The sequence below is a fragment of the Peromyscus eremicus genome, chromosome 4 (assembly GCF_949786415.1).
Source record: "Peromyscus eremicus chromosome 4, PerEre_H2_v1, whole genome shotgun sequence".
In the NCBI taxonomy this organism is placed as follows: Eukaryota; Metazoa; Chordata; class Mammalia; order Rodentia; family Cricetidae; genus Peromyscus; species Peromyscus eremicus.
This window is the reverse complement of record NC_081419.1, coordinates 54872418-54885529: the sequence shown is the minus strand read 5'-3', so window position 1 is coordinate 54885529 and position 13112 is coordinate 54872418. Positions and strand designations below refer to the sequence as shown.

Sequence of the window (13112 nt, the reverse complement as noted above, 5' to 3'; positions counted from 1 at the left end):
GCCTGACTTCTATGTCTAATCTAGTGAGTGTTCTGGTCTCTGACCCCCAGATAAGTTTATTAGGGTGCACAATATATCAACCACAGGCAGGCTTTCAGGTCTCTTTTGCTTAAGCTTTGCTCAGTGTCACGGTCCACTTCCTGTTGCCTTCTGATCAAGATGTAGCCAGCACCGTGTCTGACCGCATGCCGCCATGCTCCTCACTATGATGATAATGGACTGAACCTTGAGACTGTAAGCAAGCCACCCCAATTAAATGTTTTCCTTATAAGAGTTGCCGTGGTCATGTATCTCTCCACAGCAATAGAAACCCTAAGACATCTTGCTATGCTACTTTTGAGTCATGGTCAAACAATGTGATCCAACTTGTTGAGAGTAGGGAAGAGATGCTGGACCACGTGTTGCCAAAGGAAGGGCACTTGGAACATGCGAAGATGATCTAGATGCTTTATACGTAAGTTAAGCAGGATAGCTCTTGAAAAAGAGTGAGCTCAGAAAAACAAAGCTTTTTCTGTTCTCTGACATGTGTTCTTTCCAAACATTGGTTCATTTTTAACTCTTACATATATTGTCAACATTTCTTTCTTTCTTTTTTTCCATTTTCAGATAGGGTAGAAACTACTACATTAGTAAATGCCACATATGCAGACAAAATTTAACACCTCTGCTCCCATAACTTTCGAACACTTTCCCAATCACCAAGCCGCCTACCAGTTTACTTCCCTTAGTGTGCAACCAAGTGTAAATTAAGTAAATACATGAACACCCTTCCTAGGCCATCATTTATCAGACAAGGTATTTGCATGGGCTTTTTTGTTTGTTTTTGTTTTATATGTCACAGGGCCTTGCTATAATAGCCCAAGCTCACCTAGAACTCACTATACAGCCTAGCCTGGTGTCAAAACTCTCAATCTTCCTGCCTCAACTTCTTGCAGACTGGGATTACAGGCATATACCACTTTACCCAGCCTATATAAAGTACTTCCAAACTTGTTTTTTAAAGTTAAGGACACATTGGCTGGGGCTGTGCTGGCTCAGTCAATGGTGCTTGCCTAGCCTAGCGTGAAGACCCAAGTTCAATCCCAGCACGTACAGTCTGAAGTAGTGGCGGGTACCTGTAATACCAGCACTCAGAGGCAGAGGCAGGAAAATGAGGCATTCAGCGTCACCCTGGACTACATAGGGAGTTCAAGGACAGCCTGGACTACCTGAGACTCTAAAAGGGAAGAAAGGAAAAGTACATATGTTAAATGAATACATGTACCCCAAAACTTATCTTTTAAATTACAGTTTAAATATAAATCATTACCCCCATTCTACATAGGTACAGTGTGCCGTGTTCTATATCGACATGATTGCTTTATGCCTTTGGGTGAATCTAACTGTGAACACTGTTATCCCTTTAATCTATAATTTAAAAGTATTCTTACAATTTTAATAAAAGATAATTATTTAGCTGTTGGTATATGAAATTTTCAGGTATCTTAGAGAATAGATGGGAAAGATTCAGGCCCACATATACCTGTAACCCACACATTTCTGAAGTGGAGGTCGGCAGGTCACTTGAGCCCAGGATTTCGACACCAGCTTTGTTAACATAGCAAGGCCGTAGCTAGCACCCCAAAACTGAAATTTGAGGACAAAATATATTCAACCCATTAAGCATATCCAAAGACATAGGCTTGTCGTGTTTCCCTTAACTCTAAGTGACAGCACTCATTTTACAAAACGAAGTCAGCAGGCAGAGTGGTCGCCCATTTCCACTGTCGGTGACACCGTTCACTGCGCACAAAGCCCACACTGAGCTCAGTGCTTTTCATCTGATACCACAATTAAACATTTAGGAATATATTAAATTATTAACATTTTTCTCCTCTTACCAAACCTAGGGCACGAAAGGGCCCCAAAGTAACCCCGTGTGCCCATGTGTCACCTTTACCTGTTGAATTAAAATGTGATTAAATATAAAACACTACTTAAAAACGATACACTGGTTCCCAAGAGATTATGAAGAAGTGGACAAATCTGTGAAAGAGGGCTTCTCTTTGAATTTTCTAATTAAGTTTTGCTTTATGTAAGCAATGTTATTAATCCTCATAAAATCTATGAGGAAGACTGGTATCATCATCTCCACTTCCCAGGCAGAGAACACTTACCTAAAAGGCCTGCTGCTTCTTTAAATTGTTTAGGTCATCCAAGCAGACCTAAACAATTTAAAGAAGGCTTGTGGAATGGTAGTACATAAAACAACACATAGAGCAGGGCGTGGTGGCGCACACCTTTAATCCCAGCTCTCAGGAGGCAGAGGCAGGTGGATCTCTGTGAGTTCCAGGCCAGCCTAGTCTATAGAGTGAGTTCTAGGACAGCCAGAACTACACAGAGAAACCCTGTCTCCAAAAACTAAAACCAAAACCAAAACCAAGAAACAAACAAAACAAACAAACAGACAAACAAAACCCACCAACATTCCTTTTATTTCATTCTTTTGTGCCAAATATCAAAACAAGGGACTGCGTGGAGTCTCACGTACTTCACCCCATCCACCGAACACTGAAAGCACCCATAAACAGTCTCCCTCTTCAAGTTCCCCATTCCACAGAGAATGCAGGGCCCTTTAGGAATGTTGTGGTTTAGTAAGTTCACTCGGATGTGAGTCCCCTCTTTGAGTGAAATGTCCGTCATGCTGAGAGGTTTGTCGTAGTAGTCAGAAAAGAGATCATCCAGGTAAAGCTGGGAACGAGAGATGGCATCCATCACTCTCCTATCTGCAAAACAGAACCCAGAAAAGTGTTACAAGTCCAAACAACTGTGCAACCCAAGCTGTGTTTAAAAAGGTGTCAATCCAAACCATCCGTCGGGAAGTAATTGGGCTTTAAACATGTTAACCAATGGGTTACTGCATAGGTAGCCTCACATACTGATACAGGAAGAATGCCTTCACAGATACCCTTCAACGGACATACTTCTTTCAAAGAGTATATTTCTCAGTCTGTAGAACATGGCAAAGGTTGTCGTTTCTTCCCTTTCAAATCCTCCTTTTGACACTGACGTGACACAAAGGTCTACGAAACAAATTTGAGATGTTATTAGAACTTAACTAATATTTGAGTATTTCACAGAGGCTATGAATACCCATACATGCAATTTGTTGTGTTTTTTTTTTTAACAAAACTAAACTTTACACATTTGAGGAAAAGATACATTAAGAAGTACAAAATTCAGAGATGAAAATCACACAGTGACATGCCTCTAAGCCCACCCTGTACCCAACCTGTCTGGCACGGAACTTGTGTATCCTTTAGAAACTCTGTATGTGTAGACTTAACATATGTTTCCAGAAACAATTCCATCACACATAATCCTTTAAAATATCTCTCGGAGATCATGCATGCACAGAGCTACCCACTCATCATGTGTTTGCTTTCCTCTGCTGTACTCATGGCATGTACCACTACTGGGTCCCCTAAGGATGTTTCCAGTAGTTTGTTTTAGCACCTACAGACCCTGTTCCTCTGTCATTGTCCATATGTCTCAGTATACCTAGAGCATAAATTTCTGAAAATGAAAGGCCAAAAGAATGTGCACATAGATTACACTCTGATGAATGCCATTTTATACTCTTCTCCACAACACAGTCACCATAACCGCAAACCCCGGCGGCTACAGGGTTCAAAGTTCAGTTGACTTAGAATGTAGTTTTGTTTATAGACTTCCTCAGGACAACAGAAATTAACAAAAGAAGCTCTACAGATGTCAGTTACCATAACTAGGGGGCTCCCTTGCCTGGTCCTTTTGGAGCTACCTCTATCTGGTCTTGTTCTGGCTGGCAGTCAACTAACTTTAAAGTCCCAGGAAACGTAGAAAGCTAAAGTGAGCTGCACTGAGCAACCAGACAAGATGACAATTGTGGGGAAATACTTATAACTCTAAAGTGTTTCCTTTATTATTTTATTTTTTTTTTATTTTTATTTTTTTATTTATTTTTTTTTTAAAGATTTATTTATTTATTTATTATGTATACAGTGTTCTGTCTGCACATATCCCTGCAGGCCAGAAGAGGGCACCAGATCTCATTACAGATGGCTGTGAGCCACCATGTGGTTGCTGGGAATTGAACTCAGGACCTTTGGAAGAGCAAGCAGTGCTCTTAACCTCTGAGCCATCTCTCCAGCCCTCCTTTATTATTTTAAAGGGGATGTGCAGCTGGGAAGTTATGTCTAAACAGGTACAAATTAACTAATTGATTATTAATTAATACATACCACCCATTTGGGCACCACACCCTTCGGGCATCTTACTGTCTTCAGATTGTGTATTTGCCACTTCAACAAGCTACCTATTAGAAGTCATTTATTATCCCTCCCACAAAAGCTAAGGCATATTTTGTCAATGGACTTTGTTTTATTCCTAACCTATAATTGTAAGTGGGATAGTATGAAGCCTTCCCTAAGAAGCATAAAAGAGGTGCTGGGAAAGTGGGGGGTGGGGGGGTGGGGGGATGCTTTCTCAGCTACTTCACCCTAGCCGAAGACTAAGATACTGAATGCATCATGCTTCCATAATCACAAAAAAAACAAGAGGGGAGACGGAAGGAAGGAGGGAGGAAGGAAGGGAGGGAGGGAAGGAGGGAAGAAAAGAGAAGGAGGGAGGGAGGGATGGGGAGCAGAGGGGGAGATTCATTCCTATTACATTCTCCTTAAAAACATAATCACCTGAGCTTCAGGCATATCTTTTACTCACCAAAGGCACCATCCAGGTAAATGAAGAGCTCAAAAACACTGAAAGCTATAGTTGTGTGTGCTGGGAAAACAATAGCTTTTTCCCTTCCTTTGGGATTCTGTTCATCCATAAAATGAAACTACAGTAAACAAATGGATGAAATAACATTATTAGAGAGCAGAGCAGGGCAGGGTAGCGTGTTGGAGAAACAAACCTCCCGTAATCCCACCCAAAACAAAACCCAGCCACCTACGCAAGTAAAGAGCTGCCCCGCCTCAGTTAAACCTTATGGTGGACACCCATGCATGATCTATGCTAGCGACCTTTTAGCTTCCTCACTTTAGGACTGAAGTCCATGAGTGTCACAAGTGTTCTTACAGTAAACCCTTCTCTTTTAGCCTCGCCCATCTACTTCAGAAGCCCCACAGCTGTGGGCAGCTTCTCAGTCACCAAAATGACCACCATCAAGTAAATACTTCAGTTTGTACCCCTCAAATGACTGATGCTAGTCAGAATTTGGAGGATATCTGAATATGGATTCTGAACAGAACCCTCATAATGTAGTGATGGATAAAACGAGAAGGCACCTAGTATTCTTGAAATGACTTGTGCAACATGTTAAATTATAGCTGGAGAGGGTTAAAAAGATGACCATTTATAGTCTTGTATTTTTTGGGGGGAGGGGTTGAGACAGGGTTTCTCTGTGTAGCTTTGGAGCCTTTCCTGGAACTCATTCTGCAGACCAGGCTGGCCTTGAACTTAGTCCTGTTTTTTTTTTTTTGTTTGTTTGTTTGTTTGTTTGGTTTTTGGTTTTTTGGGGGATTTTCGAGACAGGGTTTCTCTGTGTAGCTTTGGAACCTGTCCTGGAACTCACTCTGTAGCCCAAGCTGGCCTCGAACTCACAGAGATCCACCTGCCTCTGCCTCCCGAGTGCTGGGATTAAAGGCGTGTGCCACCACCGCCCAGCTGGTCCTGTATTTTTAAGAGGCATTTCTTTATGATGTGTATGGGGTGCATGCACAGAGATCCCGAGACAACTTTATGGAATCACTCTTCTCCTTCTATCACGGGTTCCGGGGACAGAACTCAGGTCCCCAGGTATGTTCAGCAAGCTCCCTACTCATTGAGCCAACTCCCTGGTCCTGGTCCTATATTTCTTTTTTCTTTCTTTCTTTTCTTTCTTTCTTTTTTTTTTTTTTTAAGATTTATTTATTTATTATGTATACAATGTTCTGTCTGCATGTATGTCTGCAGGCCAGAAGAGGGCACCAGATCTCATTACAGATGGCTGTGAGCCACCATGTGGTTGCTGGGAATTGAACTCAGGACCTCTGGAAGAACAGCCAGTGCTCTTAACCTCTGAGCCATCTCTCCAGTCCATGGTTCTATATTTCTAACACGTGGTTTTATTTTACTTTTTCTTTCCTGAATTATCAACACACCGTATTTGGTATGTACCTGTGAGAAGCAATGTGCTGCTTTGGTTCATTGTACACTGGACCGTGATCAACTCAGGGCAATTAGTGCATTAATCCACCACCTTAAACTTTCACTGTTTCTTTATAATGAGTACATCCCTTTCCTCTAACCATTTTGAGAACTATGGTACATACATAATTATCTTCATTCTGCTGTGCCATGGGCCATCAGAACTAAATTTTCCTATCCTATTCAACAATAATATTGTTCCCGCCAACCCAGCCTTTGCTAGCTCCAGTCTGTGTTCAACTTCTACTAGAAGAGTTTTTTCTTTCTCTTTCTTTTCATTTATGTGTGTGGTGTATACTGTGGGATGTCTTTCTGTATGCTGTGAATATGTGTTGCTCCCATTAGATAATAAATAAAGCTGCATTGGCCTATGGAAGGGCAGGATGGAGCCAGGTGGGAAAATCCAAGAGAGATAGTGAGAGAAGAAAGGAGAATGGGAGATGCCAGCCAGCCGTCCAAGAAGCAACATGTAATGAGACACAGGTAAAGTCACGGAACACGTAGCGATACATAGATTAATAGAAATGGGTTGAGTTAAGTTATGAGAGCTCACTAGCAAGAAGCTTGCTCCATAGGCCATGCAGTTTGTAATTAATATTAAGACTCTGAATGATTATTTTATAAGCAGCTGTGGGACCGTGGGTGGGAGAGATTCGTCAGGACTAAGGGGCTGCGGGACTGGAGAAACTTCTCTCTACAGTGTATGCATGTGTATGTGTTTGCATGTGTGTGTGCACATGCATGGGGGTACATGACCACACGTATATGATGTATGTGGAAGCCAGAGGTCAACTTTGGGTATCTTCCTTTATAGCTCTCCATCTTATTTTTTTTGAGTCGCCCACTGAACATGGAGCTCACTGACTGGACAAGACTATTAGAAGGCTGGCCAGTCCCAGAGATGTTCCTCCCTCTTCCGCCTCCCTTGTGCTGGAATCATAGATTCACACTGTTATACTTAGCTTTTATCCAGTTGCTGTGCTAGGGGTCAGGTTCAGATCCCCATGCTTTCACAGCAAGCACTGTACAGACAGAGCCATCCCTCATCCCACTTTAGAAATTAAATTAGTATACAAACTCACGGGTTTCATAATGGTGTGTGTGTGTGTGTGTGTGTGTGTGTGTGTGTGTGTGTGTGTGAATGCACTTTGCCCTGCCCTCCCCTTTCCACCTTCATACTAGTCTCCATCCCTCATGTATTCCTCCCTTCCACTTTCATATCACATGTATTCCTCCTTTCCCTCCTCCCCCCAATCTCTTCCTCCCCTTTCATGGTCTTCTTTCTGGTTTCATGACCTGTATGCAAACACATGCACACACATATATAAACGTAAAGCTTGATTCTATATATAAGAGAAAATATGCAATATTTGTCTTTCTGAGTCTGGCTTATTTCACTTGACAATTTTCAGTTCTCTCCATTTTCCTACAAATATCACAATTTCATTTTCTTTTCTATAGAATAAAATGTCACCTAAAAATTGGCTTTGATCCTATCAAATCATTACTAGGTGTCACTGGTTGGTGACAATATAAATAATTTTCTATTTTTTCTAAAGATTTATTTATTTTTATTTGATGTGTATATGTATGTATATTTGTGCACCATATATGTGCAGTGCCTGCAGAGGCCAGAAGAGGGCATCAGATCCCCTGGAACTGGAGTTACAGCCACATGTGAGACACCATGAGGGTGCTGGGAACCAAATCTGTATGCTCTTAAAGAGAAGCCAGTTCTCTTCACTAGTTATCTCTCTAGCCCGAGTTTTCTAATTTCTAATTTTTTTTAAAGATTTAATTATTTATTATGCACACAGTGTTCTGCCTGCATGTTTGCCTAAATGCCAGAAGAGAGGACCAGATCTCATTATAGATAGCTGTGAGCCATCGTGTGGTTGCTGGGAATTGAACTTAGGGCTTCTGAAAGAGCAGTCAGTGCTCTTAACCTCTGAGCCATATCTCCAGCCCCCTAATTTCTAATTTTTAAAAGGATTTACATGAAATGAAGCATATTTAGCTACTGATAATGTTAATTAGAAAAACTATTTTCATATAAAATAAATTGAGGGCTGGTGATATGGCTCAGCAGATAAAGGCACTTGCCACAGTGCCTGACCACCTGGGCTTGCTCATTGTGACACACATATGGAAGGAGAAAACTGAGTGCCACAATTTGTCCTCTGATTTCACCATGTGCACCATGGCACTTGCACACACACACACAGAGCACAAAATAAAAAAAAAAATGTCAAAAAATAGTTAAAAACAACTTTTAAAATTTCAGTATGAATTGCTTTACTTAAAAATAAAATCAAGGAATACAACAGTCAAACTTACTTTTTGTTCTTTTTGTTTTTGTTTTGTGTTTTGAGACAGGTTTTCTCTGTGTAGCTTTGGAGCCTTTCCTGGAACTCACTCTGTAGCCCAGGTTGGCTTCAAACTCACAGAGATCTGCCTGGCTCTGCCTCCCAAGTGCTGGAATTAAAGGCGTGCGCCACCACCGCCGCCACTGGCTACTTTTTGTTCTTAATACAACACTTAAGTACTATTTAATTGGAGGGACTCCAGTATATACATAAATCCACAAGGATTAGGGATTTGTGTGTATTCTATTACACACATTTAGAACCCAAGTTGTCTTGGGTGGGCTTCTTATTCTGAAGCATACCCACTCTGAAGTGAAGCCCTACACAGCTGAGGCTCTTTATTCCCTGCCCTTGATGAAAGGCACAAACCCATGAAGAGCAACTTTTTAAAAACTCCATAGTAACTGGGGTTAGCTAGTGAAGCCCCGAGTGTGTCTTACCCGCATGGCTTCCCCTCGAATCCCAGCATGCACAGACAGGGAGCACTGTCGTGTGGTTCTGATGCTCTCCATGACCACGCACAGCACGGCCTTCCTGCTGCTCCTTGATTGGCGGATCAAACTGTGGTCAAAGTTAATTTTTCTGGAATAAAATAAAAAAGATACATGCACAAGATGCTTTAACATGTGATTACACAGAATTGAACGTACCTGTTGTGTTATTTGTGGTACATCTTAACTATGTGTGAATCAAGGCAGGCACAATGCAAATCAGAAAATATAAATCACTTGATTAATTTGCTGCTCCCTTCAATGGGTTTTCTTGTTTTAAAGAGTGGAGGCCTGCCTTTAGTTTTGTAGAACTGGGGACTGAACCCAGGGCCTTGTGCATGCCAGGCATGTGCTCTATCACTGAGCCACCTCCCAGCTACCCACCCACTCATTTAGATAGATGCTCAATAATTTGTCCAAGATGGACTTGAACTCACTATGTAGCCCAAACAGGCTTTGAACTTGTGAGTCTCCTATCTCACTCTCCAAAGTATGTGGGATTACTGGCCTGTATGACCACACCTGAATCTCCTGGTTCTGTAGAATGCTCTATTCTGTCTGTTGAGAGTCTGTTGGAAAAACAGCTCATATTATTTCAATGTAATAATTTAGCAAATTGTGCAGAACCACAATGATGTTTTGTGAAACAACTGAAAATGTATATCAAATGATATTTGATTGGGTTGGGGTTCTAATTGGCTGTCAATATGTAGTCTTTCAAATGAAGAAAAAACATAAATTAACTTGTAAACTATAACCCCAATGTTTTAAGCATTCTTTGTAATGGAGTTGATACAGTTAAATCATTTAATGAAAATACTGCAGTATATCAGGATCTTTGTACTGACCGTGCAGTAATTTCCTTGAGTAATGTTGAGACTTCCACTTCATGTTTGGTTACCACACCAAATGAAGCCTTGACCGCGATGGAATCAGATCCCGTAACATTAATCCCAACATCATTCACAATATGGTTGCTTCGCCTTCCATAGAGGGAAACATCTGACTCATCTTCATAATTCAGTAACTGATAAGATGAAATACCTTAGGAGAAGGAACTTAATATTTTTAAACTTCTCAAATTCATCTTACATAGACTTTATATATTACCACGTTAACGTGACCGAAAAATTCTTTTGCCCAAATTAGACAGTATTTCAAAATACATGAAAAGTAGCATTTCAGGCAATTTTACTTCAAAAAAATGACAGGATACTTAAAACAAACTCAAATTCTCTGTTCAGACAACAGAATACATATACATCAATCAAGATCCATTGGGTAGTTGAAAGAAAAAAAAGTGTCCTTAACCAATGACTAGCCATCATGCCTATTTTATAATCTAGCTTTAAAAACACATTTCAAGGTTGAGAGATGGCTCAGTTGGTAAATTGCATGCTTGTAAACATGAAAATCTGAATTTAATCCCCTAGTACCCACATTTTTTAAAAAAATTGGGTTTATTTATTGCAATAAACTGTAAAATAATTACTTTCATTTATTGATCATGTAACATGGGTAAAACCAAATAATACCCTATATTATACAAGACAAAAATACATCATTTTCTTGGTCTATTTAGTTAAAAAGAACTTAAAATTGATTTTTAAATTAAGCAATAAGAGATTTGAAGCTATAAAGACTTAAGCATTGCTCATCTTGACGCTACTACCACATGAAGGTTGATCTTAATCATAAAATGTGTATTATTAATATAATTAATCCACACAACCTCCCTTAGGTTATTAGTGCTATAGCCCCATGGAGAGTCACTCCCAAACATTTAAACTTACCAGCTGAAATGTCTCTGTCACCTAGGAGAATATCTTTAAGTGTGAAAGGTGTTGAGGTAAATTTGTATCTAGGAAACAGAAAACAGCGCTTCTTTTTGACCACCAGACTCAGGGGTTGGTATTTGTCAGCTTCACTGAGGCTCGGAACAGGCACTAATCTCCCTCCATCTCCAACTTGCTTAACAAAGCTCTTGGTAGCAGCGGCAAACATATTAAATTCAAGACGTCATCAACTGCGACCCTCAGGCAATGAACCCATTTTCTGAAGAAGAAAATCAGACCCCAAACGAAGCCTTGTTGGATGTTAAATCCAATTACGCAGGTTAGAACTAGAAAGCACGTTCTCACCGGGTACCCGTGTGCAATTCACAACACTGCCTCCCTTCATGAGCTCAGGTAATAAATAATAGATGGCAGTGAAAAATGATACGCTAAAAGCAAGTCTAACTGGGAATGGCGGTCTACAGAACTAAAATATACACAAAAAATCTAATTCAAACATACTACCCACGCCCTTGAGGTGACCACGGTTCAGACCGCTCTGCCACAGCAATGAGCCAGTTTGAAAGGAAGCATTAAGTCCTGTGAGAAATGGTGTGGCTGGGCCCTGACATTAGCCCTGGATACGATCTACAGTGGACATCATCCAAGAGGAATTCCTTCACAAGTCCAGCAGGTGAATTTTGGCAACAGAAACGCACTTTTTGAATCCTCACAGTATACAGATCATTACATGAGCATTTCTCTCATCTGGGATTTTGTATGCTCATAAAACTATGTGTATAATATCAAATACCAATTCACAGAATACAGAGGAACAATCGTAAGCAGCTCTCTGTAGAATACTAACAGCTTTTAGTTACAAATTATATTACACATTAAAAATTACCATGGAAGTCTCTTACTTTGAAAGGGATGGCTCAAACTACATTCACCTGATAGAGTTCTGCTGAATTTACATCCCTTTTGTTGCTAACTACTGTCCCAATCACTCAACCTATAAAAATAGTTGTATAAAGTTTTGGCTTATCTTCAAGGAGTTTTGTGGATCCATTTAAATTAAATTCTAGAAATACTCCAATACTGAGATATTGTATGGCCATAAGTGGTTGACATATTTTGAAAGTGGTCCTTACAACACAATACTCATTAACACGTAAGTATAATAGCATTATTGGGTAGTAACCTAACACTCCTTATGCGGAAATAAAGAAAGAGAAATAGGCTTAACCTCAGCCCCAAGGAGAATTCAAGTTGATTTGATTCTGGATATTTTTACTTCCTTCCAAGTATTTGGGCTCACATGCAACCCAAAACAAATTTCCATCATAAAACCAACTACTCTTGTACACCGATCTAAACATTTTATTTTTAGAAATAACTTTTAGCAGTCTCTTCGTGAGAACATTTCTAGAATTCAGTTCTAGCGCATCAAGTAAGCACAGGAGCCACTGTGCATAGTTCAGAGATCTCTAAGACTCCTGTCTGACACACCCACAACACACTGAAAGTGGAGCATCCCAGACTAATGTCGTCAGCAGGGGCGGGAAGAGCGATCCTGGAAACTGGTCTAAATATCCTTGCTGTGCCCCGCGCCCCCTACCTCCCTGATGTCATTGTGGATCCTGCAATCTCCTAAAGCAGCGGTTCTCAGGGTCACAAACCTTTTGGGGGTTGCATATCAGATATTTACATTACAATTCATAACAGTAGCAAAATTATAGTTATGAAGTAGCAACGAAATAATTTTATGGTTGGAGGTCACCACAACATGAAGAACTGTATTAAAGGGTCGCAGCTTTAGGAAGGTTGAGAAGTATTGTCCTAAAGTCTGCAAGCCAGGAGCCGGCCAGGCAGGAGAAGTTTCCAGGGATCCAGTACTCTTAAGCCAGCCCTACCCCGGATTGCCTGCTGCCCCGCAATCCTGCTGCCCCGCAATCCTGCTGCCCCTTTAGCCGACACTCTGGGGTCTCAAGTTTTGGGGCCAAGATCCGAATTTTTTTTAGCAATTTTGCATTCGGAATTTTAAAGTAGCCCAACCCTTAATCTTTTTCCTTCCTCTTCAAACATGCTGGCTCTCGGCCTACTACAAGCTTTCTCACCGGAAAGGGCCTCCCTCTAAGGACAAAGGACTGAGCCTCTGCGCCACTAAAGGCGGGAGGGGAAACCCAGGGAACCGAAGCGGGGCGCAGGCAGGAACTGGGAAGAGCCCAGACTGGCATGGAGGTGGGGCCTAGCGGATGAGGGGCGGGGCC

At 41.0% G+C, this 13112-nt stretch overlaps 1 protein-coding gene across 2 annotated transcripts; it reads right to left on the bottom strand.

Annotated features, from left to right (window-relative positions):
- Window positions 1–2464: 2464 nt before the first annotated feature.
- Window positions 2465–13061, bottom strand: Pjvk (pejvakin). 2 transcript variants are annotated; one of them, XM_059260756.1, is made up of 7 exons: window positions 12960–13061; window positions 10858–10925; window positions 9913–10108; window positions 9014–9155; window positions 4741–4858; window positions 2964–3062; window positions 2465–2765 (listed from the first exon to the last, which is right to left on the bottom strand). In XM_059260756.1, exons 4-7 carry the CDS (start codon window positions 9083–9085, stop codon window positions 2473–2475), a joined length of 582 nt encoding a protein of 193 aa, XP_059116739.1. In that variant the 5' UTR covers window positions 9086–9155; window positions 9913–10108; window positions 10858–10925; window positions 12960–13061; the 3' UTR covers window positions 2465–2472. The 2 variants fall into 2 exon arrangements, with proteins under 2 accessions (XP_059116739.1, XP_059116738.1); XM_059260755.1 differs by lacking the exon at window positions 12960–13061 and having other exon boundaries at window positions 10858–11687.
- Window positions 13062–13112: the final 51 nt, after the last annotated feature.

Coding starts and splice junctions, on each gene's coding strand:
- Pjvk (XM_059260755.1), bottom strand. CDS start 11,068: ATGTTTGCCGCTGCTACCAAGAGCTTTGTTAAGCAAGTTGGAGATGGA. Junction 9,156..9,912: donor CTCAAGGAAATTACTGCACG/GTCAGTACAAAG, acceptor ATTTTATTCCAG/AAAAATTAACTTTGACCACA. Junction 2,766..2,963: donor AAATATACTCTTTGAAAGAA/GTATGTCCGTTG, acceptor TCTGTTTTGCAG/ATAGGAGAGTGATGGATGCC.